We start from the raw sequence: 13714 nt of genomic DNA on the forward strand, positions 1-13714 counted from the left end.
CTTTAGAGAGATGAAATTTAATGCATCCTCAACCTCTGCCATCTTTATTAGGCTTTTATTTTGCCTAAAATAACTCAGCAAAGAGACAAAGAATTAGTCTTTTTTTTTTCTCTCCCTTAATGTCAAAACTCCAAAGTTGGGGAAACAAAAGAGGGTTTTTTTGTTTTCCCTCACTGCCCTTTTGCTTTCCCCTCAATGACTTCTCATCTCATTTGCCTTGCTTTGTTTGTCCTTTCTTTTGAAAAAATCCCTAATTTTCTGACCCATGCAGAGTTTTCTCTCTCTCTCTCTCTCTGTTGCACACATATACATGCAAATGTAACATGAGCTACCTCAGCCTTTCTTGCTTTTGTTTTGCTTTTTTTCCCAATCTTTTCTTTGTTGTCTTTTTCTCTCTCATATCTCTCTCATTCCTTCTCTGTCTCTCTCCTTCTCTCCAGTACATTTTATGGGTGATATGAAAACAAAGATTTGAATGAAATATAGAATTATATTTTCTGTTTTCAGCATCTTTCTAAGAAAATACTTAGCTTCTTAATACTGACGAATAATCTTCTTCTTACCATGCTGAAGATCATAGAATTAGAAATAACTTTGACAACACAAATGTGAAAACGAGAAACAGAATTGAGATTAAATTTATAAAAATACGAGCTTTCTCTCTCTCATTTCTAAGTTGGGCTTGGCTGTGGGGTAACTTTTGATCTGTGTGAATCTTTTATTTGGCTTTGCTCTCTCTTCTTTGCATACATATAATATGGATTTGTCTTTGTTTCCTGTTTTTGGAAGTTTCTTGTCATCTTCTCCTAACATCTTTTCCCTTTTTGACACTTTTAGCCCTCCCTTTTCCCAATTTTACCTTCTTTGCTCTCCTTTTCATTCAGCTTCTATCAATACCTTTTTTTTCACTTTTAATTTGATTCTAAATCAATATATATAATTTTACTATAAATTAATATAATTAAGTCACCCATATACCATTAATATGACAGCTAAGTTTTGCAAAGGGCCTTCCTAATTTAATAATTAAGTAGTTAAATGGAAACAGATATTATCTTCTTTGCTCTCTATTTTGCCTCATGTTTTTCTTGTCTCTATGAGTAATTTGAATATTAAAAAAAAAATTGAATAGGAACATGTGTAGATGGTTGAGAGGGAATTGGATTAATTAATTGAGTAACTGATGCGCTCGCATATATTAGAGAAGTTTTTACGTGACTTGTCGTATGTTATATTAAGATGTGAGGTTATGAATCTCCCTCTAAATAATTAACCATTTAAAATAAGGATTTGCTAGTTCTCTTCGAGTTAAGATCGCTTGAGTTACAAATTCTTTCGTGACTGCAATGACACACTCGAATAAGATAATTTTTTACTCAAACACATACGGGTAAAGATATGCTTTAATTAGAAACTATGTTTCAGCAACATGTTGTTTGAGCTATCCTGTAATAGTCATGTGAATTATTATTTCAACCCTAGAGAGCAATGTACTAGACCGATTGAATTAATGAGAATATATAAGGTAATTGAATGTATCTTAAATCATTAGAATGAATTTAAATATTATTTAACCTCTCTTAAATATAATAAAAATTCAAACCATATTTGATGGAGGACAATTATTAAATTTAGGTCCAAATTACATCTTCAAAACATTTAATATATAGATAATTAGTTAAAATGGCAATTTGAAGGAAATAATTAAGAGTTTGACTTAAGAAGGTCATCTTTATATCAAATTGATTTTGAAAAAAATTTAAGCTTTATATATATGTTGATAAATTAGACATATTCTATTCCCCACATTTCTTTTTCCACCACTAAAACCAGAAAAAAAAAAGTGATATACAATTGAGTCAATATATTGTGATCACTTGTTCTGGGTCTTGGTCTGTTATATATAAAAATAATTTTATAATTAAAAATATAATTAACTTTTAAAACTTGCTAACAATAGTAATGTCGAATATGATTTGAAAAAATGTTAAATTAAATTTTTAGTTCGCATAGTTTAATATTAATTGTATTTAAATTCCAACGCAAGAATTAACTTAACTTTTTTTAAATTTTCAATCAAAATAATGTATTAAAATCTTAACTAAATTCATGTTTCTCAACCTATATGATTAGATCCCGCAACATGTGTGTATATTATATATATATAGTTCACTTGCCAATCGATTATTATAAAATTCTCGTTAAGATATCGACATTTCCATTGATATTGAAACTAGATTTGTTAAAGAAAAAGGATTGGAATGTAATTTGAAATTTGCAAAAGAAGAAAAAAAAATGTCGGAAATTTAGAAGCATAGAGGCGCGTGGCAGAACCTGCGCGTGGGGATTAACAATTAAAAGAAAACCTCTGAAGCTCTGCAATGGTATGGTTGAAGACTGTGTGTCTGAGTCCGCATTCTGAGCTTCCAGCTTTGTACACTGACCTCTCTCTCTCTCTCTCAACTATTGGTCCATACTTTCTCTCTCTCAAATCATTAAAATATGTATTATTCTTTTATTATAGATTAAAATTTATAATGATATAAGTCAAAGCGAATATCCCTCGATGATTGACATATATCTCCAATCAAGAGGTTGTATACATGGACGAAATCATTACAAATCAAAGTTAAGAGATTTAACCGTTACTTTAGCGGGAATACTTGGACTAAATGTGTCCTTTAATCTATGATTTAATAATTATTGAGTAATTTGTTTGTTTTTTTAATCTTGTGAGTTCAACAATATGTGTAGGTGAGATGTGAATTTTTAACGTTTTGGTTGTATGCCGAGAGGTCATAATTACTGCAAGAAAATATATTAGGAAACAAACCTAGCTAATGAAGAATTATGAGACATAAAACCTTAATTAATATCTTAATCAATTGAGCTATGCAAGTTGACAACTTGTGAGGCGCTTGCATATATTGTTGGAGAAATATGCATAAAAAACTTAAGGAAACACAAAATTAAAAATTCGTACTCAATGCAGCGTTGTTTCCTTAAAACAATTTTGTTCTCTCTATGGTGCTCAAGGTTTCATGAACAATTGTCTCACAGGATATGATAGATATACTAACCTGTAAATGCAGCACTTCACACAGGACTCAATGAACTCACAGTATTTAAGTACTCGTACTGAGGAAAAGAGGGAATTTAGAGGGATGATTTTTTTGTGTTTCATAATTGAGAATGAACCACGAATTTATAGAGGGAATTTATAGGGATGGTAACCTTTACAAAAGACGTACCAGTTTATGAAAAGTTGTGATTCTTCAATTTTAACAAAAATAATTTTATTCAAAAAATTCCAACAATGAATAAAATTTATTTTAAAAAACGTATACAATTACTCATGAAGAATAACTACATCAGCATAAGTAGTCTAAGACTTTGAACTTTTCTTAGTAAAACTATGGAGTTCACATAGCCGATCAGTAGTTAAAAGAACTTTGAAGTGTCAACTTATTAGGAGTAAATCAACTTGTTGGAATTTTTTTAATAAAATTATTTTTGTTAAATCTTTTTTTTTCCAAACTTTCAAGTTTATTTTGATTTAATTCTTTTATTCTTTCTATTCTCATGTTACATTATTGTGTGAAATTTTTTAAAATAGGAAATACTTTAGTAAATCTGGAGTGTTCCCTAGCTTGATTCTTTCTTTGCTTCCGTCGCTCAGTGCATCCCCACTACCGCCCCTGACAAACTTTCTGTCTAACTGTCGAGATCTCTTGCTCGGTGTGCTCGTTACTCGTTTAGCTCGGCAAGCAAGTAAGTAATTTTTCCTCAGCGTTTCGTTTCTAAGCTAGGTGACCTGAGCTTGGGGATTTTGTTTAGTTAGCAAGGGAGTAGGCAGGGGGGGAGTAAAAGGGTGGGAATAGATTGTAGTGAATTGTGGGAGTTTCTAAGGAAAGCTATCTTCTCAAAGTAAAATCTTCAAAAGTTAAAAAGGTTTTTTCTGGTAAGAAACTTTTTTTTTACGAAGTTAAAAAGCCAAATTTTAATGAAGTCAACTTAAGCATAATTCAATGGATTATATATAATCGATCAAAAGATCATACTCCCCGTATTTAATTCAATAAATAAATATATATATATATATATATTTTAATCATATATAATCATTATTAATATATCTCTTACTTCTTTCTAGCTAATTACAAATACATTATTGCACTAATATTTTTTTAAATTACAATAATAATTTATGACTATATTATTGATGGTAAATTTTTTATTATAACAATTTTTTTAGTATTAATAACAATGAAGAATTAAAAATAAATTACATCAACTAAAATACTATTTTTACTAGAACAACCATAATTTAATATTAAATATTATTTTTTAGGCATAATATTAAATATTATTAAAGTTTATTATTCTAATATTTATTAGTAATGAATTATATTTTTAAAGATTTATTGATTAATAACAACAAACTAAAATTAAAAACATAAAACATAAAAATAAAAAATATTATATTTTATAATAAAATCGCAACAACTAATAATTTTTTATGTAATGAAAATAATAATAATAATAATAATATAAAACATTTAATTAAAAAAGTTATAACATGGGAGAAACTAGGTAAAGGTTGTAAACTAATCATAATGAGATTGATGAGGTTGTAAGAGATAAATGAGATTACACAATTTAAGATGGTTCCCGAGTGGATTCTGATTCTATTCCTACAATTTGACAAATAAGATAAAAAAAAATATGAAATAATAAATTCTCACATAACCTAAGATCCATAAGTTTTTTTAAGCCACACAATAAGTTAGATGTCGAGTTTGCAAATAAAATTAGGTCTTTATTAAATAATTAACAAAAATGAATAATAAAGACTAAAATAATATTAGTGTTTTGAGGTGGCGAGTATGACTCATAATTGACATATATCTCCAACTAATAGGTTGTGAGTTCGATCCCTCATCTCCATTACTAAAATAATAATATTAAAATTTTTATTCTAGCCAATAGGAGGAAAAAAGGTCTAAACTACCAAGGTGATTTTTATGGCTTGAGTTTAGTTTCAATTTGATCCTTGTAATTTTAAAATTTTTAACCTAGTCCCGAGACTTATTTTTCAATTTAATCTATATAGTTTAAAACTTTAAATTTAGTCCATAAATTTTTATTTTTCAATTTGGTTAAATTTACCGATAGTTCCTAAACAATTTTTTGCCCACTCAAAGACTCACAAGTTTTCCTTTTTATTTTTATTCAATATTAACCTCTCCGGCAGATAAGCTAGCATACAAATTCACATTGTCACCAAAGAAAATATGTCACATGTTCGATAGGGTAACATCTTGTAATGACAAAAAACAATTTATGAGATTTAACAAAATTATAATAGTCAAAATAAAACTTTTTAAAATGATAAGAACAAAATTGAAACTAAACAATTTAAAATTTGATAATCATTTCTTATTTATCATTCTTTACCATTTAAAATTAAAAAGTAAATCCTTTTATACGAAAATTAAGTTTTAAAATTAAATATTCAAAATTTTTATCTTACAAATTTTCAAAATATTTATTATACGTTCTATTTGAAAAATAGAAAATTATAAATGAGAGTCAGAAACAAAAAAATAAAATTTTGTTTGTTTCAAAAATTAATTATAAATTTAGGAAAAAAAACAAAAAACAAACAAAATAATCAAACGCATATATTTTTCAAAAAATAAAAACAAGTGATGTTTACCAAATTTGAAATTTGTTCAATAAATTACGTCGAAATGAAAATGATTTTTTTATTTTTTTTATTTTTGACAAAACGAAATGAAAATGATTGATGAAGCTACATCGAAACAAGCCAAGACCAAATTCCCAATTCCCACATTCAAAGATACCACAGAAATTATTAAAAATAAAAAATACAAATTATATATATATAAAACATTAAAAAACAAAAAGAAAAGCTGACGTCAGGCTCTCTTCTTCCTCTAATTTCACAACACCATTTTCAAATTCCAAAAATTTTCCAATTGATAAGCATTAAGCAAATTCCTCCATTGAAAGAAACTAACAATAATCTCTCTCTCTCTCTCTCTATAAAGCCCACAAATTTCTCCCTCTCTTCTCTCCTCTCACCTTCCACCGCCATGGATTCTGTTGCCTTTCTAAAGTTCTGGAAAATCGCCGCCTGCCCCATCACCACTAACAACGCCATTTTTTCCACCGCCGACGAACAAGAACAGCAAAAAGAAGAAGAAGAAGAAGAAGAAGAAGAAGAAGAAGAAGAAGAAGAAGAAGAAGAAGATTCGTTCATCGATCTCGAGCTCCTCTCTGTTTCCGCTGCCGAAGCCCAGAGACCTCAAATTCCGACCAAATTAGGCGACCACATAAACCTCTGCTCCCGGGATTTACAGACTGATTCCATTTCCAAGCGAAAGATTCTCCCGATCGACCAGAGCCCCAAGCCGCAGTCGCCGATTCAGCTTCTGAAATCGGCGCCCAAGTTCCCGGTCTTCATCTTCAAGAAGCAGAAATCAATGGCGAAAAACAGAGCAGCCGCCGGATCAGAGCCGGCGAGGGGAGAACAAGAAGAAGAAGAAAACATAATTCCGAGCTCGAAACTCGCCAGAGATAACAGCACGAGAAGAATCGGAGGCCTTTCTCCGGCCGACCCATCTCCGGCGCCGGCGAGGCGATTCTCCAAGGAGACGGTGCAGAAATATCTGAAGCTGATTAAGCCTAAAGCTCTCAAGAAACCCGCCGGCGACGATCCGCCGCCGGATTCTCCGATGAGGGAAAAGCAGGAGAATAGTTTTCCGGCGGGGATCCGGCTGGTGTGTAAGCATCTGGGTAAGAGCAAATCGGCGTCATCGTCGGCGACGGGCGCGCCACCGCCGAACCGGAGAGACGATTCATTGTTACAGCAACACGACGGGATTCAGAGCGCCATTTTACACTGCAAAAGATCCTTCAACTCTTCTACAGGTAAAAGTACGAAACTAATTTAAGAACAGAAATGAGATTTGAACAAAATGAAAAAAGTTTGTAAAGCTCCATTAATGTTGAATTTGTGGTGGACAGAGCATCATCCTCTGTTCTTGTCAAGGACTGAAACTGCAACAGCTTCACAAGAAAGGTCAAGAAGTCTATCTTGCAAAGGTATTTTCACTATTTTTCAGTCAACCCAATTTTCAAATAATCAAATCTGATGATTTGGGGTTTTTTTCTTTCTTATTGGGCAGATTTTTGTTCTAAAGAGGAAGAAATTTGAGAGCAACCCAGAAGAGGAAGAGGAAGGGGAACAGAAAAATGTGGGTTTTTTGTTTGGTTTGTAAAGGAAGAAACAGAAACAGAGAGAGGAAGGAAATTTTTTGGTGATGGAAGTGATGATGAAGAAGAGATGGATCATAATTAATTATTATGAAGCAATTTGAGAAATGAAATCTGATTATAAAATTATCTCTGCCTTTGTGTTGGGGTTTACCTCCAAGCATTACCCAAAAGAAAAAAACAATGGGGATTTTTTTTTCTTTATATCTTAAAGAAACAATGTAAAATGTAATGTAGTTTCAAAAAGTTCAAAATATAACTTTGTAGCTTCTTTTTCTTCTTCCAATTTTCAGTTTTATTTATTTATTAATTAGTATTATTATTTTCTATATGATATCTAATGGTTTAAATTAATCTAATTATAATAGCAACTTAATCCATTATATCTACGATATGTTGATGTAGCAAATGACATGGCAAAGTGGCTAGTGTTGTAGGGAAGGTGGCCATGGAAGAAGAGACAGGTCGAAATTTGGCCCAAAAAACTCTATGGAGTTGAGCGGGATCTAAGACTTTTTTTAGTACAAAATGTACATCGTGAGTTCACAGTCACAGTCTTTTAGTTAAGTGTTTAACTAGTTGAGATATGTTTAGATTGATCGGAATCTGAAATCTGGTAAAATAGTTTTTAGTTCCAAAGTATTTATTTGTTAGTAAAAAGAAGTAAATGCTTCTATTAAATTAAGAAAAAAAATATTGACAAACTATTATTATCATTATGAAAGTCCATCAATATTTTTTTAGGTTAAATTAAAAGGTTAATCTCTCCATTTTTAGATTTGTGTCTAAATAAATTTTTGAAATTTAAAAAATGTTTAATAGGACTTTAAATTTTCAATATTAATCGTTTAATAGGACTTCAAAATTTTCAATATTAATCTCTAAACTCTAAAAATGTTTAATAAATTTTTAAATTTTTTATTTTGTGAACCTATTAAATATTTTTAAAAAATTCAATAACTTATTTGATACAAAATTAAATGGTCGATAGAACTCACAAACTTAGAGGATTGAAATAATTTCTTTTTATTTTGAGTATAATAAATTGGGGTATGTGAATTTAAACCTCCGACCTCAATAAAAAGAATAGATATTAATTACTGTTAAGTTATGTTCGCATTTTTTTTTGTTAACAAAACTATATAGACTAATTAAAAATAAAGATGGAACCAAAACAATATCTTAACCTTTTTAGAAAATATTGACAAAAATACGATACTTTCGCCTAGTACAAGATAAGTCATCTTTTAGAAAGATAAATATATCTTCCATCTCTTTAAGAAGTGATTTATTAAAAAATAATCTTGGATGATCCTTTTTTATATAAAAAATTAATATAAAATCATGCTTTTAGAAAGACAATTCGTCTCCTCCAATCTCATTATTAAACATTGTTTTTCCTCCTAAAAATCACTTTAAATATGAAAAATTGTTGGATTCTTGATCGTTGTTGAAAACTGTAAATGTAAAGATAAGGTGTTTAAATCAAAGATTTGGGTGATGATTTCTCTGCAATTTTGGGGGTGGATTGAAATGACTTGACGTCTTTGCCAGCCTTTGCCTTTTCTTTTTTCCTATTTGAAATAAACTTTGGGTTTGCTCTTATTTCAAGACAAATGTACCTTTTTTTCTACCAGTGATGAATTAATTGCATCATTAACCTGAGTCTTAATTATATATTCACGGCTTCAACTCAATCCATTACCAAATGATACTTAATTTAGTTTGAATTTTCATTCTCACATGTTATACTAAGAAAAAAATAGATAAATGTGGATGGAAATATTGATATCTCAATTTTGTAAAAACGTAGATGAAAATATCAATAAAATATCAATGTCGATAGATATTCCTTCGAATTTAAAAAATTAATAAATATCAATGAAAATCTCTCCATTTTTACCGGTGATGTTTGTTCAATTAAAAAAATTGATTCAGGAAAGTTTAAAATCGTTTTAAATTGATTTTTAAAGTATTACTTTATGGTGATTTTTGAAAATCAATTATAATTAAATATTTTCTTTTTGTAAAATTAATCATCACTTCCAAATACACCCTAAAAGTGTTTTAGAGAGTTTTAAAATTTTTTAATAGCGCTTTTTATTGCATAAATGTGTGAAAGTTTAGAAAAAATAATTTTAATTGGTTGAAAACAAAATTTGTTTTTGTGTATGGGTGAGACTGGCATATAATAATCCATTTGAATTTCAAACCATAACAAATCAATTTTTCGTTTTCCAAAAACCATTTTGAAATTCTATATAAATTTCAAAAAAGAAAAAGTAGTTTTAAAAAATAGGGTTTTGTTTTCAAAATCTCATTTTTTCTTCTAATACTCAACTTTTTTTTTTCTTTCTCATATTTATCTTTAAAAAATTTATTTCTCACTCTAAAATTTTTTTATTTTTAAATTTCTTTCTACAAACTTTATTTTTCTCTCTCTAAAATTTTCATACTTTGAATATTTATTATTATTTATCTCTCTCCAAATTTTTATGTATTTTTGTTTTTTTCTAACGGATCAATTCATTTCTCTCTCTAAAAATTTAATATTTTTCATAATTTTTTCCTCTCTAAAATTTCATCTTTTATAATTTTTCTCTCTTCGTATTTTTTTATCTGAAAATTATTTTATTTTCTCGTTCAATTTTCTTTCACTGTAACTTTTATTTATCTTTGTATTTATTTATTTTCTCTAAAAATTATATTTTGAATCGTGTTATTATCTCTAAATTTATTTCCACTATAATTTTTCTCTTTCTTTATAATTTCTTTTTTTTTTTCTCTTTAACATATCTTTTCCTCTCGACTTTATTTTTTTCCTCTACATTTTTTCTCTTTTTGTCTTTAACTTTTCTTTTACGATTTTTTTTTCTAAATCTTTTTATTCATCTCTCTAAAATTTATCTTCAAATAGTTTATTTACATCTCTCTAAACTTGTATTTTCATGGGGAGACAAAAATTTTCGGAAATGCATGTCCTGACCCCGTCCCCATCCCCAATTCCATTTTTTAAATAATTAATATATATTTATTACACTTTTTTATACTTACATTCTAAAAATAATTAAAAACAATTATAAAACCGATAATTTTTCTTGAGAACATCCCTCGGACCCAAGGAGTCTGAGATGGAGACGGAGACTAAAAATTTTCATAAGTACGAGAATGGGGAGAGCATCCTCACTCACACCCACACCATTGTCATCTCTACTCTACATAAAATTTTCTATTTTCAATTTTCTAACTTTTTAAAAACAAAAAACAAAAAATGGTTATCAAACATATATGGTTTTTGTTTGTTTTTGTTTTTTAAAAACAGAAAACCAAAAACCAAAAACTAAAAACAAGAAAAACCAAAAACAAAAAACTAAAATTGTTATCAAATGGGCTCTAAATGATCAACTCCCTCAATTCTAATAACATCGTTATTCATCTATAGCTCCGAGATTTTTTTAAAAAACTAAAAAATTGAAATTCAAATAATACCATTATCGTGTAACCATATAGCTAGTTCAACTCATCAGGTCAGACTATGTAGTTATTTTAACCCGAACATTCAAATTACAATATCTAGAGAGTAAGGAGGAGAGTCAACTTGAACATATCTCATCAGGTTAAGGCATGTATCATCGATGTCTAAGTTTCCAATTCCCACCTCTACATATATGTTGTTATAACGTTGTTGAACTAAAAAACAATTATGTAAATAGGATAGATTTACCATGGTAAAAAGTACAATTTAGCCTCAAAATCACTAGATTAGTTTGATAATGATTTTATTTTTAGTTTCATGGTTTATAGAAGAGAAATTATAATGGATGGTGAAAATAGTTGCCATATTTGCAAATTTATCACACTATTATTACTTTTTTTTCTGGAAAACATGGCAAAAATTTCACTCATTTGTAACTAATAGTACCATTTTTACATCATTAATAAAATATAGTATAAAATATAATTTTGGTCCCTAGGTTTGAGGTAGGTGTCTATTTGGTCTTTAAGTTTCAAAATGAACATTTTTTGTCCCTAAGGTTTGAGGTAGGTGTCTAATTGGTCCCCGAAGTTTCAAAATAAAAACTTTTGGTAATATTAAAATGACGTGGTAAATTGCAATTAAATTATTTATTGTAGTTGCTGATGTGATAAATTATATTAATTAAATGATATATGCCCGATATGAATGGCGGACGACGGTGGCAAAGACATGGTGGTCGTTGGAAAAGGATAGGAGAAGAGATGAGGAAAGGAGAAAGAAAGTATCATCACCTACACATATATTATTTAATTAATATAATTTGCCACATCAGCAACTACAATAAACAATTCAATTTCAATTTGCCACATCATTTTAATATTAATTAATTAACAGTAAAAAAATAACCATTTAGAAATATTTCTCAAATTTCAAGGACCAAAAGTGCTCATTTTAAAACTTGAGGGACCAAGTTGACACCTACTTTAAACCTCAATGACCAAAATGTTTATTTTGAAACTTTAGGGACCAAGTAGACAACTACCTCAAACCTCAGGAATCAAAATTGTTCATTTTGAAACTTGAGGGACTAAGTAAACACCTACCTCAAACCTCGAGACCAAAAATATATCACTAGTATACATAGTATAAAGGATATCACTAATGTATTATTTAATATAAAATATGTCAGTTGATAGATCTTTTTTAATCACTAATACCAACCATTTTTGTATAATTGTTAAAAGTATATCCCTAATATATAGATTATTACATTTGTATCATTTTTACAAAATATTTTATCATGCATGCGACAAGTATACTATTATTTAGGCTCCCATGAGCTATTATCACAAAAAGGTCCATCTAAAAGAATTAAACTTGTTTAGGTTGTGAGTTCGATCACTACTCCACGCCTTCACATGTTGTACTAAACAAAATTTGTTTACTTCAATTATTTAATTTTTTTTATAATTCTGACCAAGATGTAAAGTAACTAAGGACCTTTTAGCAAAACATGACATTTTTTCTTGTCTTTCGATCATTTGGGATACGTGTTTCTCATCATGCCTCTTAACTGTTATAGTATTGTTAATGAATGTTATATCTCAAATGTAACCTTTTGTAGTATTTAATAAAGCTTTATTTTACTCTTAAAAAATAATAATAACTAAGGATCAGACAAGCTCTCATGTAATGTCCAAATAGAGACGAGAGGTAAATGAATCAACCAGTACCACATCTGAATAGAGGGATTTTGAGATCATGGAAGCACGGTTAAGAAAGACTTTAAAAAAATTGATAGTCACTACCTTTACTAACAATATGCACCTTCCTTTTTGGCAACTCAATCATAAGAACTCAAGAAGCATTTGAGTAAGAACAAAGCATGTTGAAAGAATTCGTGTTGGCTTGTAGGAATAGTCTTCGTTCTTTTAAGTAGCTTAGAGTGGTGCAACCATGTTGCACAGAATTTAGAGGAATGTCGAGACAATTACGTGTCATATCTGGATCTTGAATCTTGGTCCAAATCCTAAACCTGGAGCCTTAGATTCTTTCCGAACCTGAGAAATAATATTTGAACTTTTACCCAGCTGTCATAAATACAATTTTTTGACTTGGATTGATGATTTCATGGAAAGCACTCCATAGTTGATTTAACCATAGGGTTTGAAATTCAGATAGATTATTATATGAAAGTCTCACCCATAGATCAAAAGTAACATATGACAATGTTAAAAAATATGAAATTTTGCATCTATTTTATTTTCTCATATATGGTTTAAAATACTTTGTTTTATACCCAAAACTCTCATATATCTTTCATTTTCACATTTGATACATGTGACTTATAACACAAGTTAAAGCTTCAACTGTAATACTTTAGTTTAAAATATTTTTGACTTAGATTGATGATTTCACAAAAGGTGACTTTTATTTTATTTTATATTATCATCGAAATGACTTAATTTATAAGTACTTAACGCAAAAAAGTATCCAACACTACTGTTTGGTTCTAGTATTTTTTTAATGATCAAAATTTATTTAAAAATTCACTACAATGAAAGTAATTAAAATTTACAAAGTTATTTTAAAATAAATAAAATAAAATTACACAAAAAGAGAAAATAGATTGAGTTGTATAGTTTGAGCTTAAATTAAATTTAGTACCTATGGTTTTAAAATTTTCAATATAGTCTTTAGAGTTTAATCTAGTTTCGATAGCTTATTTTGTGTTTAAAATGACAACTTTATATATGTCAACTGCTCGCTTTGGCTCTCCATGTATTTTGTTGGAAGTATAAATCTCCTAAACTTTGCGGAATCAGTTTTATTCTTGTTGGGCCGAAGTCGCTCCCGCTCGGCCCATCCGCTTCCTACATGGTCCAACAACTACCAGACCGACAATCAAAAATTGGTCAGCGTGGAACGGGAATG

At 29.1% G+C, this 13714-nt stretch overlaps 1 protein-coding gene across 2 annotated transcripts; it reads left to right on the plus strand.

The window, feature by feature from the left end:
• The first annotated feature begins 5992 nt into the window (after nt 1-5992).
• On the plus strand, nt 5993-7588 carry LOC148211004 (membrane-associated kinase regulator 5-like). 2 transcript variants are annotated; one of them, XM_088124858.1, is made up of 3 exons: nt 5993-6963; nt 7054-7131; nt 7215-7588. In XM_088124858.1, the coding sequence occupies exons 1-3, from the start codon at nt 6120-6122 to the stop codon at nt 7241-7243; spliced, it is 951 nt and encodes a 316-aa protein (XP_087980984.1). In that variant the 5' UTR covers nt 5993-6119; the 3' UTR covers nt 7244-7588. The 2 variants fall into 2 exon arrangements, with proteins under 2 accessions (XP_087980984.1, XP_087980985.1); XM_088124859.1 differs by having other exon boundaries at nt 5995-6957.
• Nucleotides 7589-13714: the final 6126 nt, after the last annotated feature.

This window comes from Momordica charantia (genome assembly GCF_013281855.1).
Source record: "Momordica charantia cultivar OHB3-1 chromosome 6 unlocalized genomic scaffold, Mcharantia_2.0 BLBB01000006.1, whole genome shotgun sequence".
In the NCBI taxonomy this organism is placed as follows: domain Eukaryota; kingdom Viridiplantae; phylum Streptophyta; class Magnoliopsida; order Cucurbitales; family Cucurbitaceae; genus Momordica; species Momordica charantia.